Genomic DNA, 12538 nt, shown 5'->3' on the forward strand with positions numbered 1-12538 from the left:
TCATGTATTTAGTGTTGCATCACTACACCATCCATTTCTGCACATCCCAACGAATGTCAAAAACACAGGAAGGAAAGCAACACCGTGAACCAGCCCGAGCATAATAACCAAGAAAATGAGTTTGAAAAAAGTCCTGAAGATGTAGCTCTCTGAGAAATAGAGCGCCACCACCCCTAAAAGGATGGAGACAGCTCCTTGCACTATGGGATAACCCATCTGGGCCAGCGCATCCACAGCCTTTTCGTTCAAGTCGGCCTTGGCGCTCGAGACAAAAGCGTACGAGACATGGGCGGAAAAGTTCACTGAGAAACCGATTCCGATGATCAGATTTATCATGGAGATTGAGTCCAGATTCACGTCCCATAGCGCCATGAATCCAGCTATGCCCACGATGATCGACCCAATGGAGAAGGCCACCCACAGCGAACAGAGCGGGTTGGGTATCAGGAGTAAGGAGATCGCCAGCATCACCACTGTGGCAACCACGGTAGTCTGGATGGTGTTATCCACAATAACGTTGTACTGGTCAAAGTAGATAAACATTGGATGATAAACTAGTAAATCGATGGGGCATTTTTCAGCAGTTTTTCTGAGGCTTATCAACATGTCCTTCTGTTTCTTTGACGTGCTGATGTTTAGCGTCTGAAGAAAAAAGCGAGATGAGCGGATCTTGTTGTCTGCAACCAAATGAATGTCCTGCCTGGTCATTGGACGTTGTTCCAAGAAGGGAAGCAGGTTGCTTTTGAAGGTATTTTCAGAGTTTATATCAAGATCCTTTGCAAAGCTTTGGAAAGAGTCAAGCCAGGAGAGAGAGAAGTTTTTGTCAACATTTTCCAACTTTTTAAAATCTGCAATGCACAAGCTGAGATTTTTGCGCTCGTCTTCTTCCCAGTAGGCAAGTGACTTATTAACAGCCACCATAACATTTGGACCGTAGTGAGAGAAGTGCGTATTTTCGTTGTTGTAATATTTGATAATGTAGGAATCATCTAAAGCCAGGTTCTTTAGTTCAATTCCCTGCTTCAGTTCAACACATCCATAGATGCTGACAGCCAGAAATCCGGCGTAGAGAACCACAATGGACGCTTTGGTCCATTTCTGGGTCAGAAACGGCCCGTAATACTTCCCAAAGAAGCCGCTAATTGGTTGCTCCTCCTCTGTCCCGGTGTCATGATCATAGGCCCCACCAACGCAGCAGATTCCATACCTTCTCGACTTCCCAGGAGGACAATCCACTGGAATCTTTACACAGGTGAACCAGTGCCGGTTGCTAGTTTCCCTCTGGCCATTCAGTGCTAAGAACGCGCCAAGGAATGTGATGTTGTAGATGTAACAGAAAAGAATAGCCGTGCCAGCGTACAGACAGAAGGTCTGAACAGAGCCAAAGGGCACGCTGAAGCCCAGGTACAGCGCCAGGACATCCGTTAGTGTGGTTATGGTGATGGCGATGGCGGCATCTTCGTAGGTGTCTGCCAGACGATCTATCACGCTGTCATGGACATTGGTCTTCTGCCAACAGGAGATCATGATAAACATGTCGTTCATTCCGATACCTTAAACAGAAAGGGTTTGTCGTTGAGCGAGGCGGTGAACATGACTTCCCACTGGGCACACACTGGTTGAATCAACGTTGCTTCCATGTCGTTTCAATGAAATTACGTTGAACCAACATGGAATAGATGTTGAATTGATGTCTGTGCCCAGTGGATTGAGACAGAGAAAGGCATGGACAGTCATGACATTTAAGTAATTCATGACATTCAAATGAAGAATATGTGGTATGTTAGAAGAATCTCTGCGCCATATGACGCAGAAAGTTCAGCGAGACACTAGAATATGAATTTGAAGGCCTTACCCAGCGGACATAACTGGTTGCAATGACGTCATGGTCTGGTTGTATACTGGTTGTATAAGGAAGTTATTTGCCCTCTTGGTATGAAGCTATTATCTATACATTTTACCTTCAATGGAATGGAAAGGAAATACTAATGAAGGTTTGAAGAGAAAATACTCTTTCCCCTTACCCAGTATCAGTAAAGGGGAGGAAGAAACAGTCATGACGAAAGGCAGACCCATTAACAACAGCATCCCGAAACTGGAAAGAACTGCTAGTCCTGTAGAGAAGACTCCAATGGTGGCCACCCACACCTTATTCCTCACGTTGTCCAACCTGAAGAAATTAAAACCATTTAAAAGTGGATTTCCATACATACTGTGGACACGTGCTATGTAACTAACCCCCCCCCCACCACCACCACCCCACCACCCCTCACATGTACATCTACATGTCCATGTCATGTAACATAAAGTAGATAAATGCTTTACAAACCTTAAGCTTGAAACAATTGCAAAAGAAATGGTAATAGTATATGTGATGGAAAAAAATCTAATAATACTCTTTGGAACTTTGTCCAATTCCCACTGTCTTGACATGGATGTAGAATATGACACCTAGAAAGAGATGACAAAAGTGTGTAAAAATACTTTTTTGTAAAAAGAAAAAAATGTTTTACAAAGAAACATACATTACAGGTCCAGGCAGGAAAATAGAACACAAATAAAACATTGTAATATATACACAGGGATGTATGGTATCTCACCTCTGTGACATTTGTTGATTCTTCTGAGAGCAACTTAACAAACTCAGTCAGCCAAATGTTGGTTCTTGTTTCGTTGTATTCTCGTAAATAGTAAAAAAGTTGTATTGCCTCGGCACTTTGAACAATTGAGTTGTCTATTTTCACACTACCAAGTGTTGACCTCAAGGAAACCCTGCCAGATGTAGAATAATGCGCTGGAAACGTCAAATTAATAAGATCAACATTGCTAGCATTGTAGCCTATAATGTCCAGTATGGCATTGGTGTAACAACTTCCATTCACTGTTGCGCAAATATCCACATATTGCAACGGTTCACCCTCAAACTCCACAGTCATGTTCCGAACCTTGCTGTCCAAGACTAATATTTCCTCGAGTGGTGGCACTGTCAAAATGTTTGCCTTAGATGTGGCTATGAAACATGCATATGTTCCATCTGTGCTCAACCGCAAGCTGGAAAACATGGATTCATCTTGTGGGAAATATTCTTGAATAAATTTTCTTTCCTTCTTGGCTGGTCCCTCTAGAGGTGTGAACTGCTTTTCGATGTCGTTAGATGTTCTGTCTTCCAATAAGTAAAATCCACTTCCTAATGCTGTCGAGATGATGATGGGTACGATGAAGAACCACCACGGATGTGTTCCTATGAAATGGCCGATTATTCTGAAACACATGCGGATCGGTTTTTCTATGCAGTCTGTGTGGTATTTCGCCAAAGCCATAGCTAATGTTGGCCTCTTTATAAATTCCGATCCACAAAAGCAGTCCTCAGAGCAGTAGAGTTCACCTCTCAGTGTGCCTCAGTCCTCAGTAACCAGAGGATTTACTACCCCTTCATCAGGGGGATATTTGCATGTGATGGAGCCTGACTATCAGGTAGCAAAGAAAATTGGCCAATAACCATCTATCTCATCATTGGATGGATAGCTAGGTTGTTATCAATGGCACCAGTGTTCCACTGTCTGAACTTTATTCCTCATGTAGTGGAAGAAATGGAGCCCTCGTCCTCACACAGTTTTCAGTATAACAGTCATGAAAAAAACACAATTATTTTTTTAGTTTATGTATTGAAATAACATGATAAAGTACATTATGAATGAATGAAACCTTTGTCAAAAGCTGGGTCATGTCAGTTGGTGTTTGGCTGTTGATGCCTCACAACTGAAATTCAAAACAGTCAAACTACACGACAAGATTCCAATTCAACAGTAATCATATCATAGATTCATAGACTTTTCAACAAATAAAATCCTTGTTGTTCAGAGTTGTAAAATTATTTGTAGTATTTACTGTTATTGGCTCATATCAATCAGCATTGGAAACAATAGGTGCGTATTACTATGGAAGAAGCATCAAAAAGTAATTTGACCCTCTACAGATAAGCTTTTCGTTACTCCAGGGAACAATGGGTTGTTGTAGTGTTGATCACTCCTTTGTCAGTGATACTGTAGCATCATGTAATTAAAAGATTCTGAATGGACTATAATCTTTTTAGGGTAGACATCCTGGTTTCCCGTCCATCCAACCTGGGGGCAGTGCCGACTCACTACAGCACGCCGCTGCTGACTGACCCTAGCTTTAAATCAGACAATGCTGGCTGGGATCTTGCAAACCCGAAAAGAAATCTACAAAAAATTAACTACATTGGATACATCCATCTTGCAGAGGGATTATGTTATATGTAGTAGTTCAACAAAATGTGTCTGCTGTGTGAGCAACAATATTAATGAAATTGTGCATATTGGCAACACAGACCTGTGTAAACTCCTACTTTAATGAATTGAAGGCAACATTGATACATTTATTAGATTTTTCTCAGGAAAATGATAGTAAGAAAACAACATCGGTCAGTGTTATTAAAATTTCCCTTTACACCTTCTCATCAGAGGCTTCCTTATTGCCCCAGAGCACAAGAGACCAATTTACCTGCAAGCCATATTATGTAAACCTCCAGTCACCATAAGGAAGTAAACCTCATGTAAAGACAGGGAGCTATATGCAACACCAGGATAAACCATGTTGTCTTTCAGGGAACAGAAATACACACGCAAACAAATGCACAGCTTATGCTTTAATACGGTATACAAACTCTATACTTTTTTTAGAGCATATATTCTCATGGATGAGAGTTTATTATTTTGACTGAGAGATGATCATACTGTGTCATTAAATATTAGCGGTTTAGATGAAACAATATGACATTAGATTGGATAACACATTGGCTCCTCTTGGCAATGAATTCATGAAGTACAGTGGGGAAAAAAAGTATTTAGTCAGCCACCAATTGTGCAAGTTCTCCCACTTAAAAAGATGAGAGAGGCCTGTAATTGTCATCATAGGTACACGTCAACTATGACAGACAAAATGAGAAAAAATTATCCAGAAAATCACATTGTAGGAATTTTAATGAATTTATTTGCAAATTATGGTGGAAAATAAGTATTTGGTCAATAACAAAAGTTTCTCAATACTTTGTTATATACCCTTTGTTGGCAATGACACACGTCAAACGTTTTCTGTAAGTCTTCACAAGGTTTTCACACACTGTTGCTGGTATTTTGGCCCATTCCTCCATGCAGATCTCCTCTAGAGCAGTGATGTTTTGGGGCTGTCGCTGGGCAACACAGACTTTCAACTCCCTCCAAAGATTTTCTATGGGGTTGAGATCTGGAGACTGGCTAGGCCACTCCAGGACCTTGAAATGCTTCTTACGAAGCACTCCTTCGTTGCCCGGGCAGTGTGTTTGGGATCATTGTCATGCTGAAAGACCCAGCCACGTTTCATCTTCAATGCCCTTGCTGATGGAAGGAGGTTTTCACTCAAAATCTCACGATACATGGCCCCATTCATTCTTTCCTTTACACGGATCAGTCGTCCTGGTCCCTTTGCAGAAAAACAGCCCCAAAGCATGATGTTTCCATCCCCATGCTTCACAGTAGGTATGGTGTTCTTTGGATGCAACTCAGCATTCTTTGTCCTCCAAACACGACGAGTTGAGTTTTTACCAAAAAGTTCTATTTTGGTTTCATCTGACCATATGACATTCTCCCAATCCTCTTCTGGATCATCCAAATGCACTCTAGCAAACTTCAGACGGGCCTGGACATGTACTGGTTTAAGCAGGGGGACACGTCTGGCATTGCAGGATTTGAGTCCCTGGCGGCGTAGTGTGTTACTGATGGTAGGCTTTGTTACTTTGGTCCCAGCTCTCTGCAGGTCATTCACTAGGTCCCCCCGTGTGGTTCTGGGATTTTTGCTCACCATTCTTGTGATCATTTTGACCCCACGGGGTGAGATCTTGCGTGGAGCCCCAGATCGAGGGAGATTATCAGTGGTCTTGTATGTCTTCCATTTCCTAATAATTGCTCCCACAGTTGATTTCTTCAAACCAAGCTGCTTACCTATTGCATATTCAGTCTTCCCAGCCTGGTGCAGGTTTACAATTTTATTTCTGGTGTCCTTTGACAGCTCTTTGGTCTTGGCCATAGTGGAGTTTGGAGTGTGACTGTTTGAGGTTGTGGACAGGTATCTTTTATACTGATAACAAGTTCAAACAGGTGCCATTAATACAGGTAACGAGTGGAGGACAAAGGAGCCTCTTAAAGAATAAGTTACAAGTCTGTGAGAGCCAGAAATCTTGCTTGTTTGTAGGTGACCAAATACTTATTTTCCACCATAAGTTGCAAATAAATTCATAAAAAATCCTACAATGTGATTTTCTGGATTTTTTTTCCTCAATTTGTCTGTCATAGTTGACGTGTACCTATGATGAAAATGACAGGCCTCTCTCATCTTTTTAAGTGGGAGAACTTGCACAATTGGTGGCTGACTAAATACATTTTTTCCCCACTGTATATCTTTAGTCATCTGAGTCTCGATAGCGCTGATCACTAGGCTACCTAAGCATGCAATTGGCCAGGCAGCTGTGATTCTATTCATTTGATTGAAATAATTACATTTACATTTACGTCATTTAGCAGACGCTCTTATCCAGAGCGACTTACAAATTGGTGCATTCACCCTATAGCCAGTGGGATAACCACTTTACAATATGTTTTTTTTATTTTATTTTATTTTTTATTTTATTTATTATTATATTTATTTATTTATTTTTTAGGGGGGGGTAGAAGGATTACTTTATCCTATCCCAGGTGTTCCTTAAAGAGGTGGGGTTTCAAATGTCTCCGGAAGGTGGTGAGTGACTCCGCTGTCCTGGCGTCGTGAGGGAGCTTGTTCCACCATTGGGGTGCCAGAGCAGCGAACAGTTTTGACTGGGCTGAGCGGGAACTATGCTTCCGCAGAGGAAGGGGAGCCAGCAGGCCAGAGGTGGATGAACGCAATGCCCTCGTTTGGGTGTAGGGACTGATCAGAGCCTGAAGGTACAGAGGTGCCGATCCCCTCACAGCTCCATAGGCAAGCACCATGGTCTTGTAACAGATGCGAGCTTCAACTGGAAGCCAGTGGAGTGTGCGGAGGAGTGGGGTGACGTGAGAGAACTTGGGAAGGTTGAACACCAGATGGGCTGCGGCATTCTGGATGAGTTGTAGGGGTTTAATGGCACAGGCAGGGAGCCCAGCCAACAGCGAGTTGCAGTAATCCAGACGGGAGATGACAAGTGCCTGGATTAGGACCTGTGCCGCTTCCTGTGTAAGGCAGGGTCGTACTCTCCGAATGTTGTAGAGCATGAACCTGCAGGATCGGGTCACCGCCTTGATGTTATCGGAGAACGACAGGGTGTTGTCCAGGGTCACGCCAAGGCTCTTCGCACTCTGGGAGGAGGACACAACGGAGTTGTCAACTGTGATGGCGAGATCATGGAACGGGCAGTCCTTCCCCGGGAGGAAGAGCAGCTCCGTCTTGCCAAGGTTCAGCTTGAGGTGGTGATCCGTCATCCATACTGATATGTCTGACATGCAGAGATGCGATTCGCCACCTGGTTATCAGAAGGGGGAAAGGAGAAGATTAGTTGTGTATCGTCAGCGTAGCAATGATAGGAGAGGCCATGTGAGGATATGACAGAGCCAAGTGACTTGGTGTATAGGGAGAATAGGAGAGGGCCTAGAACTGAGCCCTGGGGGACACCAGTGGTGAGAGCACGTGGTGCGGAGAAAGCTTCTCGCCACGCCACTTGGTAGGAGCGACCGGTCAGGTAGGACGCAATCCAGGAGTGAGCCGCGCCGGAGATGCCCAGCTCGGAGAGGGTGGAGAGGAGGATCTGATGGTTCACAGTATCAAAGGCAGCAGACAGGTCTAGAAGGACAAGAGCAGAGGAGAGGGAGTTAGCTTTAGCAGTGCGGAGAGCCTCCGTGACACAGAGAAGAGCAGTCTCAGTTGAATGACCAGTCCTGAAACCTGACTGGTTTGGATCAAGAAGGTCATTCTGAGAGAGATAGCAAGAGAGTTGGCTAAAGACGGCACGCTCAATAGTTTTGGAAAGAAAAGAAAGAAGGGATACTGGTCTGTAGTTGTTGACATCAGTGGGATCGAGTGTTGGTTTTTTGAGAAGGGGTGCAACTCTCGCTCTCTTGAAGACGGAAGGGACATAGCCAGCGGTCAAGGATGAGTTGATCAGCGAGGTGAGGTAGGGGAGAAGGTCACCGGAGATGGTCTGGAGAAGAGAGGAGGGGATGGGGTCAAGCGGGCAGGTTGTTGGGCGGCCTGCAGTCACAAGTCGCAGGATTTTATCTGGAGAGAGAGGGGAGAAAGAAGTCAAAGCATAGGGTAGGGCAGTGTGAGCAGGACCAGCAGTGTCATTAGACTTAACAAACGAGGATCGGATGTCGTCAACCTTCTTTTCAAAGTGGTTGACGAAGTCATCCACAGAGAGAGAGGGGGGAGGATTCAGCAGGGAGGAAAATGTGGCAAAAGAGCTTCCTAGGGTTAGAGGCAGATGCTTGGAATTTAGAGTGGTAGAAAGTGGCCTTAGCAGCAGAAACAGATGAAGAAAATGTAGAGAGGAGGGAGTGAAAAGATGCCAGGTCGGCAGGGAGTTTAGTTTTCTTCCATTTCCGCTCCGCTGCCCGGAGCTCTGTTCTGTGAGCTCGCAATGAGTCATCAAGCCACGGAGCTGGAGGGGAGGACCGAGCCGGCCGGGAGGATAGGGGACACAGAGAGTCAAAGGATGCAGAAAGGGAGGAGAGGAGGGTTGAGGAGGCAGAATCAGGAGATTGGAGGGAGAAGGATTGAGCAGAGGGAAGAGATGATAGGATGGAAGAGGAGAGAGTAGTGGGAGAGAGAGAGCGAAGGTTGCGGCGGCGCATTACCATCTGTGTAGGGGCAGAGTGAGTAGTGTTGGAGGAGAGCGAGAGAGAAAAGGATACAAAGTAGTGGTCGGAGACATGGAGGGGAGTTGCAGTGAGATTAGTAGAAGAGCAGCATCTAGTAAAGATGAGGTCAAGCGTATTGCCTGCCTTGTGAGTAGGGGGGACGGTGAGAGGGTGAGGTCAAAAGAGGAGAGGAGTGGAAAGAAGGAGGCAGAGAGAAATGAGTCAAATGTAGACGTAGGGAGGTTGAAATCCCCCAAAACTGTGAGGGGTGAGCCATCCTCAGGAAAGGAACTTATCAAGGCGTCAAGCTCATTGATGAACTCTCCAAGGGAACCTGGAGGGCGATAGATGACAAGGATATTAAGCTTAAATGGGCTAGTGACTGTGACAGCATGGAATTCAAATGAGGAGATAGACAGATGGGTTAGGGGAAAAATTGAGAATGTCCACTTGGGAGAGATGAGGATTCCTGTGCCACCACCCCTCTGACCAGATGCTCTAGGGGTATGCGAGAACACATGCTCAGACGAGGAGAGAGCAGTAGGAGTAGCAGTGTTTTCAGTGGTAATCCATGTTTCCGTCAGCGCCAGGAAGTCGAGGGACTGGAGGTTAGCATAGGCTGGGATGAAGTCAGCCTTGTTGGCAGCAGAACGGCAGTTCCAGAGGCTGCCTGAGACCTGGAACTCCAGGTGTGGGGTGCGTACAGGGACCACCAGGTTAGAGAGGCAGCAGCCACGCGGTGTGAGGCGTTTGTGTAGCCTGTGCGGAGAGGAGAGAACAGGGATAGGCAGAGGCATAGTTGACAGGCTGTAGCAAATGGCTACAATAATGCAGAGGAGATCGGAATGAAATGAACTAAACATCTGGGAAAGGAGAGAGTAGGGCCTCCCTCACCAAAACTCCCAAATATAACTCACCCAACTTCCACCTCAGAAACTATAATTGTTTCACTGAACCACCCGAATAAAAACTCTCGCAACTTCCACTTTAGAAATTAGAATTGTTGTGAACTACAGCGGTTCAATGTTTCAAGGAATAGACTCAACTTACTTTATTCAGCTAGCTAACTATGACGCCATAGCTAACTAGCATGCTAGCATCCAATAACACACAGTTTAGCACCAATACTTGGTTACAACAAACTACCAATAGTGTGTTAACACACTAAACAGATAATTCGTGTCCGTGTCTAGTTCCTTTCATAACGCAGCAATAATTAAACGTTGGCTAGCTAGCACAAATATATTGTATTTAGCTGCTACAGTACAGCTAGCTGGTCGTGTTGGCTAGCTAGCAATGGCTGCTGTGTTGACTTTGTTTGAAAAACGGCGGCGCTGCGAACAAATGTAACTGGCTAAAAGGATATTGTATCTAGTTGCTACCGTTGCTAATAGCTACTCGCCAGCTAGTCCAGGAGGTGAGTTAGCTAGCTAGCTAGCTTCGTGCTACACCCGGCACCGCCGAATACAATGCTAACCTACAATAACTACCCACAACAGCCCACGATGCCTACCTACAATACCTAACTACAATCTAAATACATAATTTAAGCCTTACTCGACAAAGCCCAAGCTATGTATAAAGCCAAACTTACCCGACGCCAGCTGTCTGGGTGGCAGACAAGAAGACATTTGTCTTCTGCAATCAGTAGCTGTAATTAAGTACACTAGCTACTAACTACCTAACGTTAATGCCTCAGATAATGAGGTTAGAAAAACAGCTGAATGGTAGGTAGCTAGCTGGCTTAATTACAGGTACTCTTAAGCGTGAAATAACATTGGAAACAACTATCCACCGTTGCTAAAAGTTACCAGTAGCTACCCGCTAGCTAGCTAGCTTTATTGGTCCAGGTAGTGGGTTAGCTAGCCTCGTGCTTCGCCGGGCTCCGCCGTATACAATACTTACCTACAATAATTACCTACAATAACCTACAATAACTACCTAAATAAACTACCTACAATACCTAACTACAACTACCTACCTACAATCTAAATACATGGTTTAAGCTTTACTCAACACCATATAAGAAGCCAAGCTTACCTCCTGCTAGAGAAAACACAACCTCTCCCGACCACTCTCGACCGATGTACTATTTAAATTGTGTGACGTGCATCGTAATAAACTGAATTAAACTAAAGTTCTAAACAACATGGCCAAATCACCTCAGATTTCGGTCACTTAAAACCAACAATTTATTAAAACTGAATAGGACATTATAAAGTCTTCATAAGCACTACATAAATGGTTCACAAATCATTTATTTAAAAAGTCATAGTAAGGTTGATATAAGGGTGGTATTTGCTTTTTCAATATAATCTCTTCTCAACCATCTTTGCTACATCTGTCTGTGTGCTGGCACTGAGTGATGTGTACTGTATTTTGTGTTATGGTCTGGCTGCTGTGTTTTGTAATGGTAGCTTAGTGGTTAAGAGCGTTGTGCCAGTAACCGAAAGGTTGCTGGTTCTAATCCCCGAGCCGACTAGGTGAAAATCTGTCGATGTGCCCTTGAGCAAGGCACTTAACCCTAATTGCTCCTGTAAGTCGCTCTGGATAAGAGCGTCTGCTAAATGACTAAAATGTTATGTTAAAATGAGTACAGACAGTAGGGAAACTGAGAGTAGTCCTCCTCACCTTCCTGTCACTGGACACATTGGTGGCAGATTATTTGAACCAATAATAAGAACCTCCAATTCTTGAACTATTTCATTTTGGGGAAGATCTCAACTGCAATACTCCTCACACCATCTCTCCTCATCTCCTTCTCAAAAACCCATTGGATGAGAAAGCCAGAAGTCCCTCCCCTCTGACCTTCTCCTCCAATGGGTTTTGAGAAGGAGACAAGGAGAGAGAGGACGCGAGGAGTATACACCACTAGCTGCAGTAGTACATTCATCCAAGTGTGTGTCATTTGTTGTTGCGTGTAGTTAAATAGCCAAAAGACACACCTATATCAGATGTGAAATGGAGTTGAGCAGATGGAATGCATAACAGCATCACCTGCAAATATTATTCATATCAGACACATATCAGATTATGTTGTGGTCATGTTCTATAGGAATTCGCAGTACTGTCCCTTTAAATAAAAGTCCACTCCTTCTTATCGACTGATGTGTGACGTAGCCGTGTATACTATTCGCGAAGAAAGTACAGTATTAAGATATGCAGAAACTACTTTTTCAATAGAAATCCCCCGATCACACTTGTATGCAATTTTAGCTAGCGAAGCTCATGCGCAGAAACACGTCATCGGGTCAAACGGTCGTGTCGCGCCGAACTGCTCATGTGCAGGCGGACAAATTAAAAGGCACTCCTTCGATATAAAGTTGTTTTTGACAAAAATGAAAATGTGTCAGTTTGTCACTTTCACGAGGTTGTAGTAATGACAGGTTCAGTTACTCAAGACATTCGTTTGAATCTAGGCTTTGCCTTTAGAATTTGAGAAAACTAAGGAAGGATGTTTTACTTCTACCAATGGACGCGTTTGAGTGGTAATGCGAAAGCAACCGGCTGTAGACGAAAATCGAGGAGTGAAGTCTGGGGAAGGCGCATCTGCGACACCCAAAAGTCGGACACTAATGTTATTTTCCAACAGCAAGGCTCAGATCAACATGGCAGTGTTGCCATTGTTTATAAAAGTTTTTCTTTATAATGTCGAAATAAACCCCCGTATCACA

At 44.1% G+C, this 12538-nt stretch overlaps 1 protein-coding gene across 1 annotated transcript; it reads right to left on the reverse strand.

Moving 5' to 3' along the window:
* LOC121581640 (patched domain-containing protein 3-like) lies at nucleotides 1–2433 on the reverse strand. Its single transcript, XM_041897128.1, has 3 exons — nucleotides 2330–2433; nucleotides 2025–2170; nucleotides 1–1553 (listed from the first exon to the last, which is right to left on the reverse strand). Exons 1-3 carry the CDS (start codon nucleotides 2431–2433, stop codon nucleotides 1–3), a joined length of 1803 nt encoding a protein of 600 aa, XP_041753062.1.
* Nucleotides 2434–12538: the final 10105 nt, after the last annotated feature.

Source organism: Coregonus clupeaformis, chromosome 14 (assembly GCF_020615455.1).
Source record: "Coregonus clupeaformis isolate EN_2021a chromosome 14, ASM2061545v1, whole genome shotgun sequence".
NCBI lineage: Eukaryota > Metazoa > Chordata > Actinopteri > Salmoniformes > Salmonidae > Coregonus > Coregonus clupeaformis.